This window comes from Sphaerodactylus townsendi, linkage group LG14 (assembly GCF_021028975.2).
Source record: "Sphaerodactylus townsendi isolate TG3544 linkage group LG14, MPM_Stown_v2.3, whole genome shotgun sequence".
In the NCBI taxonomy this organism is placed as follows: Eukaryota; Metazoa; Chordata; class Lepidosauria; order Squamata; family Sphaerodactylidae; genus Sphaerodactylus; species Sphaerodactylus townsendi.
Genome location: NC_059438.1, coordinates 25,888,567 through 25,911,935, shown reverse-complemented (window position 1 = coordinate 25,911,935; position 23,369 = coordinate 25,888,567). Strand labels below are relative to the sequence as shown.

At 57.3% G+C, this 23,369-nt stretch overlaps 1 protein-coding gene across 1 annotated transcript in view; it reads right to left on the bottom strand.

The window, feature by feature from the left end:
- Positions 1-983: 983 nt before the first annotated feature.
- The window catches only part of ZFHX3 (zinc finger homeobox 3), a 208,796-nt gene continuing 186,410 nt past the window's right edge, over positions 984-23,369 (bottom strand). Inside the window, 5 exon segments of the mRNA XM_048515775.1 lie at positions 984-5,881; positions 7,470-12,860; positions 13,613-13,715; positions 19,320-19,520; positions 20,458-20,588. Coding sequence (XP_048371732.1) covers positions 4,374-5,881; positions 7,470-12,860; positions 13,613-13,715; positions 19,320-19,520; positions 20,458-20,588 — 7,334 coding nt within the window. The 3' untranslated portion in view covers positions 984-4,373.

Here is a 23,369-nt window from a genome sequence, read left to right as displayed (position 1 = left end):
CTCTGCGTCCACCTTGCCAGCAGCAGCCAGGCCTCAGCTCAGACCGGGGGTGGAAGATGCTGGGCAGCGTTCGGGTCCTTCAGCATCCTCATGAGAGAAAGAGATGCTGAAACATTCCTTTGCGTTGTGGCAGAAGCCTGCCATGGCAGACAGCAGGGAAGCCCTTGACAGCAGCCAGGCTCACATTCCTCACTGGCTGCCCTCCACAAGCCTCCACACCGCCCCGCGGTGACTCCCAGTAGGGCCAGACCAATGGGAAGGTCCCAGATGAGGGTGCTTGGCTCTGTGGGAGAATAAGAGGTTCCCATCCAGCCCCAGGTCTTGGTCCAGTAAAGTGTGTGTGTGTGTGTGTGTGTGGTACTGGGGGAGGGGTGTCCCTTCTGGATAGATGCCAGTTTCGAAAAGCTCTCCCCAGTTAATGATCTGCCAGGGAGGGTCTCCTGCAGACTGCCAACCTCAGGGGGTCCTTTGCCACCCCACTGCCCTTAGTGGATTCAACCACTGGCTTGCCTGCCCTCTGACCTGCCTAGCTTTGGGGCCACGGTCACCACACAGAGCACTTAAAGACTGCCCCACAGCAGGAGACAGTTCCAGAGTTTGGGGGTGGCCAAGAAATCCCAGGAAACCCCCCATCCTAAGAGACACACAAGAGTCCCGCCAGCAATCGATGTGCCCAGCTCCCGAGCCTTCCGCGTCCAGTGGCCAGTCCTCAGGGCAGCCCCAAAACTTACCTCTTTGCCACTCATTTCAGAAGGAAAAAATTCTGGGTTGGCCAGCCCCAGTCTCCAAGGCATTCATTCCAGCTGGGCTCTAGCCCCCTTTCCTCACAAAGCAGGGTACCTGTCACGCACGCACGCACGCGATGATGCCTTCTCCCAACAACCAAGGGGCTGGTTGGCAGAGACACCCCCCCCCCCAACAGCAGACACGGCAAACTGCTGCGGGCTTCCCCGTTCACACCTGGGCACAGCCGAGACGAGATCTTGCGCTCATTTTTTTAATGTATCACGATGAGCAGGAAACATACTTGAGGAATATTTTCAAAGGAGTATATTCAATTACCATCTACAATCAACTTAACTATGACAACAAAGTGTTTGGTGACAAATCTGGTTTCTTTCAAAGTTCCGTGTGGTTCCTCTTGGCCAGTCTCCAAGCGCCGTCACACAGTCCCAGATCAGATGTTACAGAAACAAAAAAAGCTAACAAGACGACATCATAGAAAAACACCAAGAACATCGTTTTTGGTTTCAGTTGCTCTATTATTTCGTACATTGCAAAGGCTGTTCAGAGTCCTCTTCACCTCACCAATGCTGTCTGCTCTATCCTGACTTATCCCGCCCACATCAGCCCTCCCAAGCAGCACAACAAACAGAAATAGTCAAAGGTTTGTGTTTCACAGTGGGCAGCAAGTGCCATCACACCAACCGGCACCCTCACCCTGAAGCGGGTGCCAGGCTGGGGTTCTGAGGGGCACGGTGCCCAGAGCGAAGAGTGGAGTTGACAACCCTGCTGCGCCTCGGTCCCCCTTTGCCTGCCCGGGGGCCACTGACTCACTCGTGACATTAAAATCACTGCTGGCCTCTCACTTGGGTCGGTTTCCAGCATCAAGGGAGAATTGTGAACAAGCCAGGCCAAGGAGAAGACCAGGACGGCTCCGAAATCCAAATGCGCAGGCAGGCGTGGCTTCGCCCGGCCCTCCCCTCCCCAACCTCCTTTCCCCAGCACCCCCCTTCTGAGCCATGACCCCCAAGACCGTGGCAGGGACGGGGTCTTGGCTAAAGGGGCCGGGGGCAGCATGGGGGCCTGTTTCAGACGGAGGCACTGAAATGTGTCTGACTGGGAGGTGGGCGGGACAGGAAGGAGGAGAACCCAGAATCTGTCCCAGCGATCAATCCCCACAGGGGAGGGAGGGGGGCAGGAACAGGAGCCCAAAGCCAACGGGGCAGAAACGCTCCCCTGAAAACTGATTAATTTATACCACAGAGAACCAAAAACAAAGCAACGTCCCATCTATAGGATACAAAGTAACATACAACCGTTACATGGCCTTCACATACATACATACATAGGTGTACTTATGTATGTATGTATGCATGTTTATTGGTGTGTATGTAAATGGAACAGATAAAATAGTGTGTGTGTGTGTGTGTGTGGGGAAACCTGTACAATTTTTAAATGTAAAAACAGTTCATCCCAAGCACAGGGAGAAGCACGCGGGGGGGTGTGGGTGTGTTCGAGGGAGAGCGGGGCACTGCCGTAGTCCAGCTCTGGGCAGGAATATTCAGCGGTGCTTTCTCTGGTCAGGACAACTTCAAAAAGGAAAGAAAAAACTTGGCGTTCTGCATCTGCCTCATTAGAAATAGGTACAGCTGTTCAAGGTGGGCTCCTCTGTGCACAGGAAGGCCAAGAGGTGCAGAAAGAAAAGCTTAGTGGAGGGCAGGGGTGGGTGGGTGGAGCTGGAACAGAGCACCCCTGCCTCTGCCATCTTCCTACCCTTTCGAAACCAGAGGGGGCGAGGGGGGGTGGGACACAGAATCCACGCAGGGGAGGGGAATGGTTGCCCTCTGGCCCAGCCATGCTTCCACGGCCGCTGCTCCTCTCCAAGCTCCACCCTGCAGCAGCAGCAGCAAGTTCCCCTGGCAACGTCCAGACCAGCGGGGAGACCGCAAAGCAGAGACTCACACCGTGCTTTGGGGATGGGATGCTGGGGAGGCCCCTCCACCCATGTGGCTTGGAGGGGGGGCGCGGGGGGCGGGGCTTGGTCCGCAGGAACCGCTGCTCCTCTGGTGGCAGCCGAAGCACAGACGAGCACAACCTACATGCTGATTCTTTTTGGAGTTTCTTTATTTAAACTGAGTATTGTGGCTGAAATCAGAAACAAATCCTCAAGTCAAAATACGCCTTTTGCTCATTCTGCACCGTGGTGAAAAGGGTTTGTCTTTGGATTTTATTTAAAGCATGAATTTCTTTTTGAGGAAAAAAAAGGAAACAAAAACAGGAAATCAAAACCAAAATCACACACACGTACAAAAACCAAAAGTCATTTGGAAAAGGAACAGGTGCCCCTCAGCACCGGAAGAGAAGCAAAGGCCGACAGTTCCAAACAGCCTTCGACACATTTACAAAATGTGGAAAGGAAGAAGTCAAAGGCAGAAAAAGAAGACACAGTTAAGTGCACGAGGGTAACAGACATGTATACACCTTAAAAAGTTTCGATCCCCCAACAAAAATATTCTGCAAGGGATCCTACTGACCCCCAAACCCTTTGAATTTTTCCCTTAGTTTTTATAAAATAATTATGCAACCACCCTCTAAGAAATGAAGGCAGCGACCGCAAGTGGAAGATTACAGCATGGCGAAGGGAGTCAAGGTACAAAGGGGAAAAAGCTTCGGCGGATCGATGGCGGATCTATCTGGCTAGGAATGGACAAGACGACATCGAATGGGTAGCTGCTGCCCGCAGGACCATACAAAAAAGCTCCATGTACACAAAAGGGGGGTCTGCTTTTAAATCTACCGCACGGCTTCAGTCCATTTCCAATGCAACAATCTACTCAACACCAAAAATGGTCATAGCTATCTCATAAATACAGAAAGTCAGTTGTTTTTAAAACGTATTTTTAAGCTCCAAGTCCTTAACACTCTTTGTGTTGCTGCGTTTCCTTTTTTTCTGAAAAGTGGGAGCGCTGAACTTTCCCCCTTGAAACTGTCATTCGAATCCCCAGAAAGCTAACTCAGTTCACATTGTTTGTCTCTTGAATACTTTCTGCCCATTTTTAAATTAACAAAAAAAAAATCCTTTTCTTGGAAAAAAATCAAAACCAAAAAGAAATTATATATATATTTATATAAAACAATGATCCTGAAAACCAAACCAAGTGTGAGCGATTGACCTGAGAATCAAAAGACGTTACATTTCTCTCTTTTTCTTTTAGCAAGCCATTGGTATCGGAACGCTATGATAGCAAGACATTTAAAACTGGAACCAGGTGGTCTGCTTTCCCATACAGGTACGCCGGCCTCAGCTGTGCTCTCCTGGAAGGGGGGCCGGGGGCCCGCTGGCAGCGGCCAGGCAGTGGGAACATGCCTGTCAGCCAGCCAGCCAGCCAGCCTGCCTGCCTGCCTTCTCTCTATCTCTCAATCTCGTGCCTTCGAGACCAACAAAGTGGAGCTAAAAGACAATGGGGCTTCATTCAAAAGAAAGCAATGGAAAACCTGCCGGCATCCTTATATGGGAAAACACCCCACACTTTTCATTTCTTTTTTTTTTCTTTTTTGGTTAGAAGCTTTGGAATTACAGTTAGTCTATTTTTGAAATTGGTTTGTTAATTTTTTTTAAATTCATTTTTTAAATTGTTCATCTTCAAAGCTTACAATCTAAAAGTGTCCGTTTCTGCGCTAGCGAGACCGCGGTCCTTGGGGCAGCTCGGCTCCTCAGGCCTCTCCGCCAGGCTAGCCGGTCCGTCAGACTTTTGGCTAAGGTCCGAGTCAGACTCCTCCAAATAGTCATCTGTTGGCATCGAGGGCTGAACCCCTGAGGTGCTGCGTGAACTTGAGGTAACCGTTGAAGATGAGGAGAGAGGCGGCGGCGGCGGCGGCTTCCGCAGGGGAGGCCAGGCCTTTCTGGAGGCGTGGGGGGCAGTGGGGGGCGGGGGGGAAGGGCTGTCCTTGGAGTGAGCGGCAGACTGCGAGGTAGATGCGGTGCTGGGGTCGGGGAGGCAGGCGGAGTGAGGTAATAGACTGGGGTGCTCTTTGGCGTTTCTCGCTGCTCTTGGGATTGTTCGATGTTTGTGCAGGGCAGACTCAAGATGCTGTCGGAGGGCTTCGTCCCCGTACACCGTGCTCTCGCACGCCACGCACTGGTATGAGCCGCCGCCCTTGCCGCTGCCGCCAGCGGGCACATGAAGCACCATCTCTTGCAGGTTCACCACAGACTGGCCAAAGCAACAGAGGGACTTCAGGTGGTCGCTGGCCGCCTCCCGGGTGCCGAAGTCGGCCTGGCACTTGCGGCAGACCAGCTTGTACTTCACCTTGGGCACGATGTAGGGGTCCCAAAGGGCGGGGCCTGCGCTGTGGCCTTCTGCTTCGGGCTCTTCTTGGGGTTTGGGCAGGTGGGGGGACACCTCGTGGGATGCGTCCTTCTGCTCTTTTTGCTGGGGGGGTTCTTTGGCAGGGTCTTTGTCTGGAGTCACTGTCCCTGAGGGGACCGGGGTTTGGCTTCCTTTGGGGGGCGGCTGCTGCTGCTGCTGCTGCTGCACTTGCCTCTGCCGCTGTTGCGTCTGCACCGCGTCCTGCAGGCTCTGTTGATATTGCTGGTAGTGCTGCAGCAGGGAGCCCGAGGACAAGCCCAGCAGGGCCTGCGACAGAGCCGGGCTGTAGGGGAACAGCCCTTCCATGCCGTACAGGGGCTGCAGGTAGCTGCTCTGCAAGGCTCCGGGGATCTGAGGGGCGTAATAAGGAGAGAAACCGGGGACGAAGTAGGGAAGGAACTGGCTCGTCAGCAGAGCCGTGGCGTCGGAGTTCAGGGCGGCCTGCAGGGCCTGCAGCTGGGTGGGCTCCACAGAGTACTCCAGGGCAGGCAGTGCGGCGGGAAGGGCTGCTGGCACAGGCGCCTCTGCTTTGTCCTTGGGGGCCAGCAGGGAGTCGCCCTTCCCCTTGGGGGGCTTCTCCTTCTCTTTCGCCTTCTCGCTCTCCTTGTCCTTCCGAGGCGTGGGCTGGCTGGGCTGCTGCGGGGCCGAGGCTGCGGTCGCGTGGGCTGGGCTGGGGGAGCTCAGAGAGGCAGATGGCTGTTTATTTGGTAATCCAGAGGTGGGGAGGCCAGGCGAGGGGACGCTTGTGCTGGGCAGGCCCATCAGGTTGGGCTTGGGAGAAGTTAAAGCTGGAAAGCAAGGAGAAGCAGCAAGAATTAGGCAGGGGAAGCTGGCTGCGCATCTGCCCCGTGGCTGCCCAGTGAGAAGGACGAGGCCACCGCCCCTCCTCGCCCCACCCTGACCCTTGGAGTCAAGCACAAGTCTGGAAACAGGCATGAAGGCAGACGCCCCAGCAGCCTACAACCACACGCAGCTGTTCAGGGCACCAGCCTGGGCAGAGCACAGCAGGGCAGGAGGAGGAGGAGAGCAGGTGGAAACCTGCAGCGCAAGGAAGGGGGATGGACTCCGGCTGTTTGCTGTGGACACTGCAGAGATGCTGGAACGCCCCCTTCACAGAAGCCCCAGGAAGCTGGGCTGGAAGAACGGAATGCTTTCCATGATGCCGGCCGTAGGATGCAGCCGCTGGAGGGCCGCAAGGATGGGACAGGTGGAGAGCCATCTCCGCTCGGGGCAAGTCTGAAGAAGGGTGGGGACACCAGCTACAGACCTTACCAGAAGCTGCAGCACAAATGCTTGGCACCCACCCACCACCCCACCCAGGTGCCAATGTTCAAACTCGCACCAGTTAGCCAGAAGGCACATGTGGCAAGTGGCTAATTTGGAACAGGCCTCATATTTGACCTCACTCTGTAAGGCAACTTCAGAAAAGCACTCTAACTCAGACCTGCACAAATACACCCCCCGTGCCTTCAGAGATGCCACAGTTTTATGCCAGAGGTGGCATCATCCCCATGGCCTGGCACGAGGGGCATGCAAAGCACCTTGGCAGGTCTGTCGCAGGCCCTTGCCATGGCCCGAGGCCAAGCGACACCGGCCCGCTGGGTGCAATCCTGCTTGGGAGTCTCCGGCTGGCTCTGTGGAGCTCCCTGCACAAAGGCGTTGCCTGGCCCTGGCCCTGTCGGGACAGAGAAGAGTTGGCTGACAGAATACTTTGCCGTGAGGAGCCTGCCACCAGCCAGCGTGCTAAGCAGGCGCCGGCCTTGGCTGATGAGCCAGTTCCTTCCAGGACCAAGGACTCTTTCCTGAGCCCTCTGCAAAGTCTCCTGGGGCTCTGCCTGCTGCTCTCTCCCCTCCAAAAGCAGCAGCCACCTCCACACGACAAGGGGCCTCTAGCAGTGCAAGAGGCAGGCGGCAACTGCCCCCCAGGCCCCCTTCTGAGCCAGCCGCTCACACAGAAGAAGAGTTGGATTTATATCCCTCCTTTCTCTCCTGTAAAAAGATGAGGGGCTGACAATCTCCTTTTCCTTCCCCCCCTCACAACAAACACCCTGGGGGGAGGGGGGGCTGAGAGAGCTCAGAAGGACTGTGTCTAGCCCAAGGTCACCCAGCTGGCATATGTTGGACTGCACAAGCTAATCTGGTTCCACAGCTTAACTGGCAGAGCAGGGAATCAAGCCCCCATTCTCCAGATTAGAGTGCACCTACTCTTAACCACTAGGCCAGCGCTGCTCCAAAGGCCTGCACTCTCTCTGCAGATGCTGAGGCAGGACAATGCTGGTCCTTCTTGGGTCCTACCCTCCCCACTCCCACAAGCAGGTCTCACTTCTCCTGCCAACGCAGCTGTCGCCCTCCACTGGTGCAGCCCACGCAACTCACCTGTGTTCGAAGGGGTGAAGCCGGGCAGGGAAGGGCTGTTGAGGCCCGGCAGCAGAACCGGAGGGATCCCCTGGAGGGCAGGGTAGGCTGCAGGGAGGTTGAGGGCCTGGAGAGGGGGGCTGTCAAACATGCCCGGCTGCTGCGCAGCCAGGCCGAGGACCTCGTTGGCCTTCTTGATCCGGTCCAGCTCCTGCTGAGCCATCAGCTGGCGGACGGTGGCCGGGTCGAAGTACTCTTTCTCCTTGTCCAGCTGGCTCCCGATGGTGTCCTTCACTTTGGAGATGTGCTGCTGGGAGAAGATGTGGTCACGGACAGACAGGCGGGCGCTGTACTTGACGCCACACAAAGTGCACTCGGTTTTGGGTCCCTCGTAGCTCGTCTGGCTGATGCCGAAATGCTTGGCCATGCTGAGCTTGGCCTTCTTCTCCTTGGCCCGGGCGTTCTGGAACCAGACCTGGACCACTCTCTTGGGCAGCCCGATGTCGTTGCCCAGCACCTCACACTCCAGCATGGTGGGCGTCCGGTAGTCGCTGAAGCAAGACTTCAGGACCTTCAGCTGGAGGTTCGTCATCTGGGTGCGGAAGCGCTTCTGCCCTGGCCGGTCCCCGCCGTCCGCAGACTTGCCCGTGGAGCCGCTTGCGCCAGGGCTGGGCGAGCAAGGGTCTGCCAGGCTGGAGGTCTCGCTGTAGTCCACGATGCCCTCGTTGTCATAGTCTTTGCTGTAGAAGCTGGGAGCTGGGCTGACCAGGCCAGAAGACAGCCGGTCCTCATACTCAGACAGGGCTATCATGGCAGCCTTGGTCAGCCCCTCGCTCGGCCCTGGCAGGCACTTGGCTTCCATGCCCAGCCCGGAGGCACCCTCGTTCTCGGCGGTGCCCTCGTCGCCCGTGGTGGTGTCCGTGATGGCTGTGTTGACGGAGGAGCAGTCGTCATTGTCCAGCCTGGCTTGGTCAAAGCTGAGATTGACGGAGGACAGGGACGGGCTCTCAAAGTCCTCCACGCCTTCTACTTTGATGGACGATGGGCTCAGCAGGGTGTGCGGCGAGAGCTCTAGACACTTGCTGACTGGCGAGAGGGCCTGGCCGTCGCTGGTGCTGGGGAGCAGGTGCGGAAAGCCTGTTCCGTCAAAGAGGTCGGCCTTCATTTGGAGGCCTCCGTCGCAGTCCAAAAGCATCGCTGACAAGGTCAGGTTGTAGCCGGCCCTCTTTGCTTCGTGCCAGTGGCGGGACCGGATGTGTGCTTCGAGGGCCGTTTTGGCTTTGAAGAGCGCCCGGCAAAAAGGGCAGCGCCGGTGGGCTTGGGCGGGCCCCACCGCCCTGAACTGCCCCTTCCGCTCTCGCGCTCGAGTGTTCTGGAACCAGACCTGCACCACGCGCTTCTTCAAGCCCACCTCGTGGGCGATGTGGTCCAGCATCTTGCGGGTGGGGTTGGAGTCCAGCAAGTACTTCTGGTAGAGGACTTCCAGCTGCTCTGGCGTGATGGTGGTGCGGAGGCGCTTGTCCCGCTGCGGCTCTTCCCCACCAGTGCTGCTGTCGTTTTCCCCGGGGCTCGCGCTGGCCTTCTCCTCCAGCTTCCTCTTCAGGGTGCTCATGGTGGACGTCGGGGTGGAGGGGGAGGTGGCAGAGCTCAGTGGCAGCTGCGGGAGCGCCCCAGAGAGGAGCTGGCTGGCCAGCAGGGGGTTGCTGGGGTCAAAGAGCATGAAAGGCATGTCGAGCGTCCGGTCCAGGAACTGGGGGTGGATGAACTGGTTCTGGGCGCTCAGAAAGTGCAGCTGCTGATGCTCCTGCCAGTGCTCGAAGGAGGGGAAGGCCAATTTGCACTGGTCGCACTGGTAGGGGATGAGCTGCGGAGGCACGTTTGCCAGCTGCTGGGGCGTGGAGGTGTGGAGGGGCTTGAGCGGCAGGTGAGAGGTCTGCGAGGGGCTCGGGCTCGACTGCGACAGGACACAGGCGGGAGGCTGGACCGGCTGCTGCAGGATAGGGGGGGAAGGCCTGGGGTGCGTGGAGCCGGCCCGCTGCTCGCCGGGGTCTTCTGGCTGCTGTGGCGGAGGCCCCTCCTGCTTTGGCTGCACTTGCTTCTCAGGAGTTTGGTTTTGCTGCGTATTTGGAGGTTCGAGTTGCTTTGGTTTCTCATCTGTCGCTTCCGCTCTAGAAGCGTAGGAGGAGGAAGAATCGTCTGCCTCAGTGGCCGCTTGAGTCAGAAAAGCCGCGGAGGAAGAGGCTGTGTTGGCGGAAGAGGTGGGGGTGCCGTATGCCTGGGAAGGCATGGGGGTGCTGCAGGAAGAACTGGTCGGGGTCAGGAACTCGGCCGCGTCCATGGAGTCCTCGTTCTGGCTGTCGTCCTGCCCCTCGTCGTCTTCGTCTTTGTAGCACAGCTTCTTCTGGTGCTTGATGAGGTCGAAGATGCGCTGGAAGACCAGGCTGCACTTCTTGCACTGGTAGCTGAGGTTGCTGGTCCGGATGTACCGGTCGTTGGAGAGCTCCCGCCGCTCCCCCTCCTTGCCCTCCCCCTGGTTCTCGTAGTTCTTCCGGGCCTTCTGGCGGGCGTTCTGGAACCACACCACGATCACGCGGGTCGGGAGGTTCAGCAGGTTGGACAGCTGCTCAAACTCGTCGTCCTTCGGGTAGGCGTTGGCATCGAAGAAATCCTGCAGGACCCGCAGCTGGTAGTCCGTGAAGCGAGTTCTGGAAGAGCGCTTGCTGCCCCAGTACTCGTGCCTCTGGGGCTCCGGGGAGGGGGGCTGGGGGTCCACCTTCAGGTCCTCCAGGCTGGTGATGGGAGGGTTGCTGAAGTTGTAGGGAGAGTCCTTGTTCCGCTGGCGCTCCTTGAACAGCGTGTTCCGGAACCAGTGCTTGATCACCTTCTGGGGCAGGCCCGACTTGTCCGCCATCTCCTTGACCTGCTCCTCGCTGGGGGAGTTGTTGATGTCGAAGTACTGCCTCAGGACGTGCAGCTGGTCGTCGGTGATGCGGGTGCGCGGCCTCTTGCTTTGCGGCTGCTGCTGCTGCTGCAGAAGGCCTGGGTTCAGCTGGTGCTGGTAGAGCTGAGCCAGGTCTGAAGGCAAGGGGTCGACGGGGCCGAGCTGGGGCGGCAGCTGGGCGGGCAGGGTCTGCAGGGGCATCGTCTGCATCATGAGGGGGGAGAAGATGGGCAGCTCCATCGGCATGGAGAGCTGCGTGAGGGGCAAAGACGGCTGAGATGGAGCAACAGAGGGAGAGGAGACGGGTGGGGCGGCAGCAGGCACAGCCACCGGGGTGGGAGGCTGCTGTGGGGGGGCAGGAGGCTTGGGAGAGGAGGAGGCTGAAGCTGGCTCCGAGGAGTCCTGAGGCCGCAGATAGGGTACAGCTTATTAGAGTGAGTGCTCACGGTACTGCTGGGCAAATTTCTGCAGCTGCTTGAAGGGGACGTAGTGCTGATGGACGTGCTCTTGGTGGCTCTTCAGGATGAGGATGTTGGAGAAGAGCTTGCCGCAGGAGCAGCACTCCAGCTTCTCCAGCCCGCCCCCTTCCTCGGGCTTCCCCGCCTTCTTCTGCACCTTCTGTTTGTTCTCATTGTACTGAATGACCAGCTCAAAGCCAAAGTTTTCCAGCAAGGCTTTCGTGGCATTCCCACGTGCGTCAGACGCAATGCGCGGGGGGAGTAACATCGGCTCTGCCGGCCCCGCGGCTCCAAAGTCAGGCTTGTCTCTGGGCTTGGGGGGGTTGGGCGGGGGCTCCTGGGAGGCGGGGGTGCCGTCCCCTTTCTCGTAGATCTCCGGCTCCCTCTGGCCGTCCTTCTCCTTGACCGTGGCGGGCTTGGCCTTCTTGTCCGGCAGCTGGCTGGGCTGCAAGAGGACGCCGTGGGGCAGCGGCTGGGGGTGGTTGGGCTGGGGGAGCTGCACCTTCAAGTCATCCAAGAGGCTGGGCCCCGCCCCCGTCAGCGTCAGGGTGCCGCTGGTCACGGGAAGAGTCACCTCCGGGGTCAGTTGGAACTCTGCGCTGGGGATGTAGAAGGGGAAGAGCAGGTGGGGCTGGGGCTGCTGCTGCTGGAGCTGCAGGAGGGTCTCCGTGGTCATCGGGAAGTGCGGCAGGAGGGCCGGGTTGAAGAGCTGCGACTGCAGGAAGGCGGCCTGCTGCTGCAGCTCTTGCTGGAGCTGGGCCTGCGCTTGGGCCTGCACCTGCGCCAATGCGTGCGCCTGCTGCTGCTGGCGGGAGGCGATCATGTCAGCCAGTTTCTTGCGGTTGACCTCTTTGGGCTCCGAAGGGCCGGGAGCGGAGGCTGGTGTGCTGCCAGTGCTGAGGGGTGTGTGAAGAGGAGGGCCCCCCACGTTCTCGCAGGAGCCCTGGCTGAGGAGGTTGGGGACAGGAGCTGTGCTGGCAGGGGTGGTGCCGGTGGTGGGGGTATGGGTGGTGCTGACAGGGCTGGGCGTGGAGGGCCCCAAGGAGACACTGCTGCTGCCACCGCCGGCTCCGTTGCCACCACTAGCAGCTTCTAGCTTGGCCGCTCGTGCTTTGGTCTGGTGCAAGACGGACCTCATGTGGATCTCCAGGGTGGAGCTCTGGCTGTAGGCCACGCTGCACGTGTTGCATTTGAAGGGCTTGTTGTCTGGGCTGGCGGTGGACTCTTGCTGGCCCGTCGTGGACTCCTGGAGGGCTCGCTTCAGCTTGTGCAGGTGAGACACAGAGTTGTAGTGGACCAAAAGAATGTTCTTCTGTGTGAAGGACTCCTTGCAGACTGTGCACTTATACGGACGGGACGGGTCCAGGAACTTCTCCATGGTGAAGTTTGGGCCCTTCCGGAATGGGAGAGCCCGCTTTGGTTCGGCGCCAGAGTCCTCCTGCAGCGACCCGGAGTCGCTCCCCGTGGGGCTCTGCTTGTCCTCCGAGTCGCTGTCCTCTTCCTTGTCTTCCTCCCCAATGAGGGTCTGCTCTTCAGCCAGGGAGGGGTCGCCCGTGGCCAGGAGGTCTCCGTTGATTAGGAGCCCGCTGTACAGCTGCTGAATGTCGGCTTCACTCAGCTCCAGGTGACTCGTCTCCAGGTGTTTCTGGAGGGCCTGGAAAGTGCGGAAGCTGCGCTGGCAAAGGCAGCACATGGTGGCTGCCCGGATCACGTGGTACTGGGAGTGCAGCTGGAGCTTCTCGATGGTCTTAAAGGCCAGGCTGCACTGATTGCAGCGGTACTTGTACACGTGCCGGTCAGAGACAGGCAGCTGTGGCCGCTTGGTGTGCGCCTCACTGAAATGTGCCTGGAGAGCAGTGGAGCTCTTGAATCCTTGGCTGCAGCCTTTCTTCCAGCAGAGGAACCCGCCGTCCTCTCGGGCAGAGGCCTGGTCCGTCGGGACAGCCTTCGGTTCTCCCCCAGGCTCCGGGTTATTCGAAGGCTGGAAGCCTTTCCCTGGGTCTGCGGGGGGCTCTGTGGAGATGGAGAAAGAGAAGGGGGGCATCGGGCACTCAGTCTCGCTTCGGGTTAGGCACTCGAGGTTCACCCCTGGAATCCTACCCCGGCTACTCTCCAACACACCCAGAGGTTAACTCCATGTCAAGTGACTGACAGCTAGATCGGGAGTAGGAAACAGGCTTCCTTCTGCCCCTCCCCTGGCTCCCAGCCCTCCCTCTCTCCCTGTTTATGGGGCCCACCATCACCTTCCATTCTCCCCAGCCTCCCAACACACCTGGTGGCCCACTTCTGTTTGGCCCTAGGAATGAGCACTGCACTTTGTAACACACCGGCTCTACTGCTGTTCAGACCACATAACTGTGGAGAGTGGGCGGGAGAAAAAGATTGTGGGAGAGCCCCCCCCCCCCCCCCAATTATTCAGGCATGGAACGAGCCCTTCTGACGGAGAATGGTGGAGGCAGGGTGATGCTCCCAATTGCCTCCCAGCTTACACCCCCAAACGCCTGCCGAGGGGTCCTCTCTGGCGCCATCCCTTGGCATCAAGGGCTGCAGGGGCGGTGTGGAGAGAGACAAGGCTGCTTAGGCCAGCAGCAGAGGGCGGGGGCTGCCCACCTGCTGTGGCTGGAGAGCAACGGCCTTCACGCCACAGGGCCCCTCCCGGCACACGGAGGCCTGTGCTCAGCCCTCCCCAAAGAGGCTCAAGTGCCAGAATGCCCAGCGCTCCTGATGGGCCCTCCCTGCCCCCAGTTGACCCTCAGGGGACTGACCGGGCTGCCGGGCCGCCTCCTCTGCACTGGCGTTCCCATCTCTGTCTGGGGGGGCTGCTGGGAGGAACATGGTGCTGGGCATCATCACCTCCGGCGACGTCACCTGTGGGCGGCCAGGAGAGAAGAAGGGAGACACAGAGACAGGTTGAAACATTTCAGCTGGCGGCAGAACATCCCAGCTCCAGCCCTCTCTGCAGACCGGCCTCTACTGGGCAAAGCTCAATTCGGTCAGGAGGGCTTCTGCTCTTCCCAACACCAGCAGACACGCCAGCGGTTCTGTTAACAAGATTTCTTCTTGGCCCTCCGATCAGAGGCTGACCACTGACAACGTTTTGTCCAGAGGTTCTTGTGCCACCAATTCAACAGGAGAGCTGAAAGACCACCTTACGCAGCTGAGGACGTTCATGGTAGTGGATGAGCGGGGGGGCTGGGCTAGATGGCCTTTAAGGCCCCTTCCAACTCTACCGCTCTGTGGCCGCCCTCGTCCCCAAGCTTATTAACTCGCCTAAAGAACGTCAGGAAGTTAGTGAAGCAGGACTTCCCTTGGCAGAGGCCATGCTGACTTTCCCTCAGCAGGTTTTGTTCCTCATTGTGCTTACAAATTCTATCTGTAACATTATTATCATTTTATTTTTATTGTTTATTACATTTCTATACCACCCTTCCCCTTCCCCTGACCTCAGGGCAGCTTGCAACATATAAAAACACAATTAAAACCACAGGTTATAAAAACATTTCCCAATCTGGGTTCAAGTCATAAATAACAGGTACTCCAATGACAGTGTAAATTTCACAGCAGAAAGCCCTAATGCAGTTTCTTCTGATTTACCCACAACAGATGATGGGACGTCTGCTCCATAATCCCCTGGATCCTTTCTGGACCCCTGATAAAAACCGTGGTGGTATTTGCTACTTCCCAGTCATAAAGTCCATATTTTAGTGATAAATTACATATGCTTGTTAGTAGGTCAACAATTTCACAACGGAGTTTCTCAAGGAGCATCAGATGTCAGCCATCTGGAGCTGCAGATTTGCTCCTCTTCAGTTTCCCTCATGTGGACTCAGAACCTCCTCTTGTTGTCCCAGTTTGACTCAATTCTTCAGACAACCTTTCCCCAAAACAGCTGCTCCGAAGTGAATCTGTGCCCTACATGTTGTACAGTGAAAATGGATGCAAACAAGTCATTTTCCCCATCTTTTTAAAGCTATTCTTTCATTCTTTTGGTATCTAATGGCCCAACTGTCTCTCTAGCTCCATGATGGCGAACCTATGGCACTCCAGATGTTCACGGACTACAATTGGCCATGCTGGCAGGGGTTGATGGGAACTGTAGTCCATGAACATCTGGAGTTCCATAGGTTCGCCACCACTGCTATTGATATATTTGAAGAAATGCTTATTGTTTGTCGTAATGTTTCTATTTCTGCTTTCCTGATGGCCAACTTAAATTTGTTTGGCCAGGATCTGTGCTCCTGACTGCTCATCCCTTTCAGGAAACCCCTCCGCTCTTTTTTTAATTGAAAAAACCTCTCTCTTTCCTTTTGTGGCTTCTTTGATGGGCAGCTGAATCCAGATTGATGGAGATGTGTGTGTGTGTGGCCCCTGCAGCAGCGAGGGGGGGGGGGGGAGGAGGCACGGTGAATCTGCCCTGCCTCCAAAGGAGTTTCTGGTGACACAGAAGGGAGGGAGATTGAGAAATGCTGCTGCCGCCCAAGCAGCCCCTAGGCTTAACACTCTTTCTGGTGGCATCCGTCTGCAGCCATGGTCGGGGGCATTCCTGGGCCGGAAGCTGGCTCCTCCCCTGGGAATGCCTCCGGCTCACCCCCACTGGGCTGGCCTGCTCTACCACGCAATGTGCAACTTCTGAGCAGCAGCCTGTCCAGGTCTGAGGGCTGTGGAGCTGTGTGGCATCCACCTGCTGGTACCTCTGCTCTCTCTGCCGACGTAGGTGGAGTGGGCAAACACGCTGGTACGGCCCTGCACCACTCCCACAAGCCATTTCCCCTCATCCCTCTGGACTGGGCCCTCAGCCATGCAGGTATCCTTTTAGACTTTGTGGCACCTTCCTTGACTTCAGGGATGCCCTCTTTCTAGGCCTCACTTGAAATAGTTCCCAAGCATCCTTGAGGGAGCTGACATCTGCTCAGCTCTGGGACCAGGTGCTCCCATGCAAAGAATCCTAGTTTCTATGCCATGACTTGAGCACACCTTGGCACAGGAAAGCATCCGGTCACCCAACACAGAGGACAGAAAGGGCCCGCCAGAAGTGCTGGAGGAGGATGGCCAGAGCCAGCCAATAACCATTTTGAGAGGGAGAGAGAGAGACACAGAGATGGGGAGAGGAGCCACGAGGGGTGTGTGTGTGGGGTGTGTTTGTGTGTGAAAGCAGGACCTGCCACCATAAAGCTGACTTGTGGTATAACCCAACTCAAAGGGTTGTTGTAAATATGAAATGAGGAAGAGAGAGAGCCGTGAATGCCAGCTGGAGCTCTTGGGCGAGGGGGTGTCTGGGGAGGGGGAGGGAGGGGCAGCTTAAGAACACCCAGGAAGTGCTGCCTGAGGGTCCAGACAAGCGGTCTCCCTCATTCAAGGAGCACAGCGAAGCGAGGGGGAGCAGCCCTGAGCGTGGGGCGAGGGGAACCGGGAGACAAAAGCAAACAGGCCTTTGGTGTGGATGGAAATCTTGCTCACCACAAAGCAGGCCAAAGCAGCCCGAAGAGCCAGTTCTCCAGGCGGACATCTGATCCAAGGGTTTCAACAACCCCTTGTTGCCCCATTCTACACAGCGCATGGGAAGGCCTCACCGGAAATTCCGGCCTTGGCACCCAAGGGACACCATGAAGCAGGGAAAGGGACAGAAAGGGGCAAACCACACGTTCCCAGCATGGGAGCCTTGAGGGACCTTTAGTGTGAGGGAAAAGCAGCCGCTAGGAGGGACTCCTGATAGGGCGACCGAGGAGTGGAGTGGGGAGAGAGCAGAGTCTCCCACAGAACATGGCATAGGGTGGCCACGGGCTCAGCACTGACATAGGACAGCATTTCTTCACACAGTGCGCGGAGGACCACCAGCTGGGATAGCCTGTCCCAAATCGTGGCAGATTGCTCCAAATGGCTGTGAGATGAGTGGAGCCGAGTGGAGGCCGTGCGGCTCTGAGCAACAGAGCCCGACAATCTTTCATGTGCTGCTTGTACGTTTTCCACAGGAATCTAGTTTGCTTCTGCCCAAAACAGGACACTGGGTGGAAACGGATCCTGCTCTGCTTCTCAGCAGCCAGGGCAAGGCAAGGCATTCACAGAGGCCCTAGAGAGGACAAGGGCACAGACCCCCGAAAAGGACGGGACGGGGGCACGGAGCGATCTACACTCTGAAGGGTCTTTTCAAGGGAGGCCTAGAAGAGAAGCCCACGTTAGGAGGGGGTGGAGCCGGGAGGGGCCCCCAGTCCTTTCCGCCTCCACTCCATATTGCCTCTCAGAGAGTGGGGAGGAGAAAGGGCCCCTCTCACGACCAGTCAGGAGGGCAACCATTTGATTGGCCTCTGCAGAAGTAATAAAAACAAACCACAAGAAAGATTTTTAAAAAAGGAAACAAGAGTGCAGAAAGAAAACAACGTTATCTAACCCCTGGGTTGCACCTTCTGACAAACACTGCATGGTCTCTCCCCAGAAGTCCAGGGCGGCGTCCATCCCCAAACAGATTCCTGGCCATGGCTCCCGTAATTGTTTTTCATACACTTTAATTAGAAAAACTCAGATAGCTACGAATAATAATGGAAAGAGAAGCTTTTTGCACTTGAAAGGTTGAAGTCAATCAAGTGTGAATGACGGCAACACACACACACACACACACACACACACACACACAGAGCGCAATTCATCAGGCGGCGGCTGTCTTGCCGTGTCTTTAATCATAATTTCTGATTGAGATTCAGGAAGGCAGAAAGCAGCCAGAGTTTGCCTTCCTTCACCTCCCGTCAATTAACTCTCCCTGAAATATAATCATCAGCCTCACGGGCTTCTCTGCATCTCAATCTGCAGCTCCAAAGCAACAGGTCCGTCCATCCGTCCGTCCCTCTGTCTGTCCACCCTCCCTTCCTTCCGGAGGAGGCGGACTTTGCTGATCCCTTTTCTCAAAACGTCGCCAGTGGGGATGGGCAGCAGGCAGGCAGGCAGCCCAAAGAGCTGGGCAGCCAAAGCAGGGAGCCGCTCTCCTCGGGGACAGACAGTCCAGCCAGGTCCCAGATCAGCTGCCCCCAGAACTGCAGCTGCAAAAAAGTAGACGCTGGATGGTGGGTTCCTCGGGGGCGGGGGGGTGGGGAAAGGGTCCTGCTAAATCTGGAAGCTCTCTCCAGAACAAGTCAGGGCCCAAAGATTAACTTCCCAGAGTCAAGGAACCAAAGTGGCCCTGATTGGCCAGCCTGCAGCAGCCGAGGGCTTTTGTTCCCTTTGCCCCCAGATAACCCCCCTCATTGGGGAGCAACCTTTGGTCCAAAGCCCCCCCCCCAAGCACAGAGGCCCTTTCACTTCCTGCTTCCACCAGACCTCTTGGCTGCCCCTTCCTCACGCACCGCCCCCTCCCCCCTCCCCAGATAGCTGAAATCTAATTGGTCCGAAATGAAACCTTCAAGGCGAGGAGTCTGAGGAGACACATTAACATCTTCCCTGTCCGTGCCACGGGGAAGAGAAGGATCCGGAGCCAGACAAAGGAGGCCATTTCCATTACAAAGGCGGGGGGGGGGGGGGGGGGGGCGCGTGCGCTGCGCACTGCGTGTGCCGGAGAGAAAAGCTTCATTAGGCCCAGAGAGGTAAAGCGATGGCACAGTACCAAGGTCACTTCTAATTTAGACCGTCTAATTGGCAAACATGGCTCCAAAGGGCTATCATCTCGCAGGGCTCGGAATTAATGAAGGCCGATGATTTTCATTACCTTCATCCGAGATGGGGAATTGGGGGGGGGGGAGGGAAGGGAGGAGTGGAATGACAGCAAGAAGGGAGATGCAGACAATGGGGGAAGGGAACAGGCACGGGCGGGCGAGGGAGGGAGGGCTTTCTGAGCATGGCCCTTGCAGGGCACCTGAGGGTCTGCTGCTGCCTCTCCTGACAACCACCCTGCCAAAGCAGTGCAGTCCTCAAGGGTGGGAAGCGGCCCTTGGGCCTCCTGTGCCGTGCTGGGCCCCCTGCCCTCAGGGCCCAGATGCAGCATCCTCTTTAACCCACACACCCATCACAGACCACGATTTGGGTTCACAGGAACCAGCTGTGGCCCACAGAGTACACTGGCAAAGAGGCATCACCATGGCAACAGACAGATTCCACCCAGCCGGTTCCCCAAATGCATCTGATGAGCAGGTGTGATGAGCGGGCACCTTTCCCACAGTCAGTGAGACCTGGCCCACGGACCCCAGAAGGCCCTGCTGCCCAGGCAGTGGCTGGGGGCAGCTCCTGCTTCGGCAACCTCCCTTGTGATTGTTCTGGGCACCACCAGGGTCTCTGCTGCTCTAGAACCCAGCCATTGACCCGGGGGGGGGGGGTTCCCTGCCCAGAAGCCCTCATTCTCTGGCTTTTGACAGGAGGAGGAAAAGAGGGAGGCACAAGATGGCCAGGAATTCTTTGCAAATAAGTGTTAAAAACACGCTCAAGTGGAGAAGAAAAGGCCGCGTCAGGGCAAAGGCCGCTCCTCCCCGCCCTCGCCCACATTTCGGAACTGACCGTCAAAATGAGCTTCTCGACGCAGTCGGGGGAGACGCTGTGCAGGTGGGCGAGGTGCAGCTGCAGGTGGATCTTGTTGCTCAGCATGTCCTGGCAGAGGGGGCATCGCAGCAGGGGCTGCACCGAGTGCTGCGTCATGGCGTGGACCCGCAGCCTGTTCACGTCCGTGTTGCTGTACTTGCAGTACGGACACTGATACGTCTGAGGAGGGAGAGAGAGAAGTGCTCGCGGTGGGGCAATGTCAGAGCCAGGCCCCGGGGGCGCTTCCTTCAACCCACGACAGCCCTCCTGGAACGGGGCGGGGGGGGGGGGGGGGCGTGATTGGGCCAGGTGAGTAAGCACAAGCTCAAGGCGGACAAGCCAGCAAAATGAGGGGTCTTTGTTGTCTGGCTGGCTGGCTGAAGAAACGCCTGCTGTTGCGTGGATCCCACTTTCCTTCACAGGCGGGGGGCACTCCTGGACCCAAGAGGGCGCTTGCATTTTTGAGGGGGGGCAGCGGCCCAAGCCTGGACTGCCTCTTGGGAGAGGTTCACCTTGCGGCCATCTCGCCACTCTCATTCATGCCCTGACGTCCCACCCACATTAGACTACGATAATGCACTCTGCGTGGTGCTGCCCTTGAAGATGGTTCAGAAACTGCTGGCAGTAAAGAATACCCGTGTCTGCTTTCATTTCTGGTCTGGACCCAATCTGGAGCCATGCACCTGATGCCATAACATCCCTTAAAGGTTTAAGCCACCCATGAGGCCCTCCCCACCCCCACCCCCTTCAGGGAAGCCAGGAGAAGGGCCTTCTTTGTGGTTACTCCAGAGTGACAAAATAGGGTCCTGAGGAGTCCACACGGGGTCCTCCTGATCTCTTGGCAGTCGCAGGTGGGCAAGCATTCTTCCACCAGATGTTTGGAGCTTAGTCGGAAGTGTTGTGTAAACTGCCTTCTAAACATGTTTGTGGAAAGGTGAAAGCCCACGAAGCTGTTTCTGTCCTGAAGAAGACGGCCAGAGTCAACCTGCCCAGAGTTTCCCCCTCCTGGCAGCTGCGGCGTTTCTATGCTTTTGTGTTCAGACTGTACGTGGAGCTGCCCTGGGGGGAGTGAAAAGCCAGCTTCTGAAAACAAGGCCCAGCCCCCCTCCCGCCTGACCTGCTCGGGCTTGCTCTCCTCGGACACCTTTGGCCATTTGGTGCTGGGTGACTCCGATCCTCTTGGACACGCAATGCACCTGGAGGATGCCGGGGACTCCGCTAGCTCCTTCTCTGCCTGGGTGGCTTGTGCTGCAAAAGAAGGGAGAACAGACCGGGTGTCAGCTCCCCAAGGACTCCTGGGCAGACGGGTCAGTTTGGACTGCAGCAGCCCCGCCCGCCAGTCATGCAGCTGATGCATGCAGAGAGAGCACAGCTTGAAAGAGAGCTGGGGAAAGACCTGGCATCCCTTAGACAAGCAGTAGACACGCACAAGGGCCAAGGGAAGGGGTGGAGGGGGATGCCTTCTCACCAAGCAACCCAGAGAGCAAGAGAATCTTTCTGGGAGGGCCAGCAAACATCTGAAGCACAGACAAGAGCTCAGATATGTGTGCGTGTGCGCATGCACGCGCATCTGTGTATCTAGAGCCTCCTGAATGATCATCAAAAGCACTTTCCTGCAGCTGCAACCAGCATCTTCTTCAGCACTTATAAAAAAAACCCTGGGACTTTCTGCTGCGCAACTGGAACATCTTATTGCCAGACCTGATGCCCCCCCCCCCCCCCCGCCTCCAGTTTGGCCACGGAGGGACTGAGGTGAACCATTCTCTCCTACAGGGCTGTTCTGAAGACCAGATGGAGGGACGGTGAAACATGTGGATTGCCCTGAGCTCTTTGGACAACAGAAGAATTCCACTTCTTAAAAGTCCGCCCTTCAGTCTCTGCTGGGATGACTGACTGCTGCCCGCCCCCCCACCCCCAACTCCTGTCTCACTGGTAGATCTCAGGGGCCCTGCAGGAAGCCAAAGAGAAGGCCCAAGGCAGCTGTCGCTCAGCAGGACGTCAAGACCCGTGGGCCAGGAATCTCGGGGTGTGTGCGTGTGTGTGTGTTGCAAGCAGGATGTATACAGTGGGAGTGTGGGGGTCATGGGTTCGGGCACTGTGAGGAGCTTCCAAGATCTCCAGCGGCTGGAATGCTGGAAAAAATCCTCAGATGTCCCTGCAGAGATGGTGAAGAAGCAGGACTGCTCCCTTCCCCAGCCAAAGTTAAGATGCTGTCGAAACACTTGGACCCCGGCCTCTCTCACAGGGTGGAGGGCAGCTGGGGAGCAAGGCAGGAAGGACGGCCTTCCCTCCGGCCGACCTGCAGTGCCTGACGTGGCCAGAGGCAGGGCTCTTCCAGTGGTGCCTGGAGGGAGGTGTGGCATGGGGTGATTTTTAAAAAAATTGTCTGGGCCTTCAGTTCGGGTATCGTGGGTGGTCCCTGCTTATGACGTTACACTTGCTGCTCGTTTGATTCCTTTTTGCCTGCTCTTATTTGCAAGTTTTTGCTTTTTTGTTTTGTTTTATGGAGTTGTACTGTGAGATGCTTTGTGCACAGAGAAGTCACTGACACATTCCCAAAACCAATCAACCAACGGAATTGCTACTTTGCCGGGAACCTGTCCTGACATCAGAGGCTTCTGCGTGCTGCTCTGGGCCAGCGGAAACTACTTCATAGCGCCCACAAGTTGGACAAATATTTTTTGACAGGAAGCACACATTTTCCATGTGGCTGGGAGCGGGGTGGTCTCTCGGTGCCTTTTCTAGCACTTGCTCCTGCTCATAACCACTGAGACCCATCAAGTCACCTCCTGACGCGGCCCGGCACAGCGCACTTCCTACCCACCCACCCTGGGATCAGCTCCTGCGGCCCAATAACACTGCACCACAGAACAACTAGAGGTTAGACACGCCCCCCCTCCCTAAACACGGGGTGGGCAGGAGTAACGGCAGAGAGCGTTCCAGGAAGTGGGTGCTCTTCCCAGAATGCCCGCCTCATGACCTCTGAACTCTGTATCCTGGAGAACATAAATGTGCAGGACATCTATTATTTAAAACCTACAAGGAGAAGCATATTATGCACAGCCCCCCTGAACACACACACATTCATAACAGTACTTTAATCTGTCTCAAATCGACTTCAAACCCATTCCACCCTTAATGGGAGTTATTCATTTTCACTTGAAAGGTAATAGATGACAGGTAGATATTTAAGATGATGGACTGGCTGACAATTAACTAGGCGGTTTAACGCTCTCAGCTAGCCAGGCCTCCCCCAAGCCCCGTCGCTCTCTGGAAACGCGCCGGGAGGGCACTCAGCCGTGGCCAGCAAGGGGACCTGCCCAGGAGCTCCAGCAGGGCGTCCAAGGGAGGCAGGTGGCACCTGGAGGGCCAAGCCACTGATTCCAGTGTTGTATAACATAAAAGCCTCTGCAGAAAGAAGATGGCGCTTGTCTTGAAGGTAGCCCAGGACTGTGGCTTGTCCACAGGCGACCCCTGGCAGGGAAGCAGCAGCAGCAGCAGCAGCAGCAGCAGCAGCAGCAGCAGCATCCTCACGCCTGCCAGTGGCAGGCAGACAGAGAGAAGCCACGTCTGTGCCTGGCAGCAAAAAGCAGAACGCCCAGTCCTCGCCCCAGGGAGCTTCCAGTCTCAAATCGGCCACGCCACATGCCCATCCAGCCCCCTCCGCAGACTTTGGCTTCATCCCGGGAAGGGAGGGCTGGTGCAGGGGCAGGGAGGGGCAGGTGTGCTCTGGGAGGCCCCTCCAGGCATCAGGGAAAGGGGGGGGAGGGAAGAATCGCCCACGAGGAGGCATCTCTGGAGGGAGACGAAGCCCTGCAGGACCCGGAAGGGACAGGGTTCGTGCTGCATTCAAGACAGGAAGGGGTAAGCCAGCAGCCCCTGCACAATTTACCCTACCCCAGAAGGTGTTTGTGGGAATAAAATGCCTCTTGTCCTCCATGCCCTCCCCCCCCGCCCCCCCAAGAAAGAGCTGGCTGAAGTGCTCAGGACTGGCCCAAAGGGCAGCCGCTGCCTTTTCCTATCTGGCGG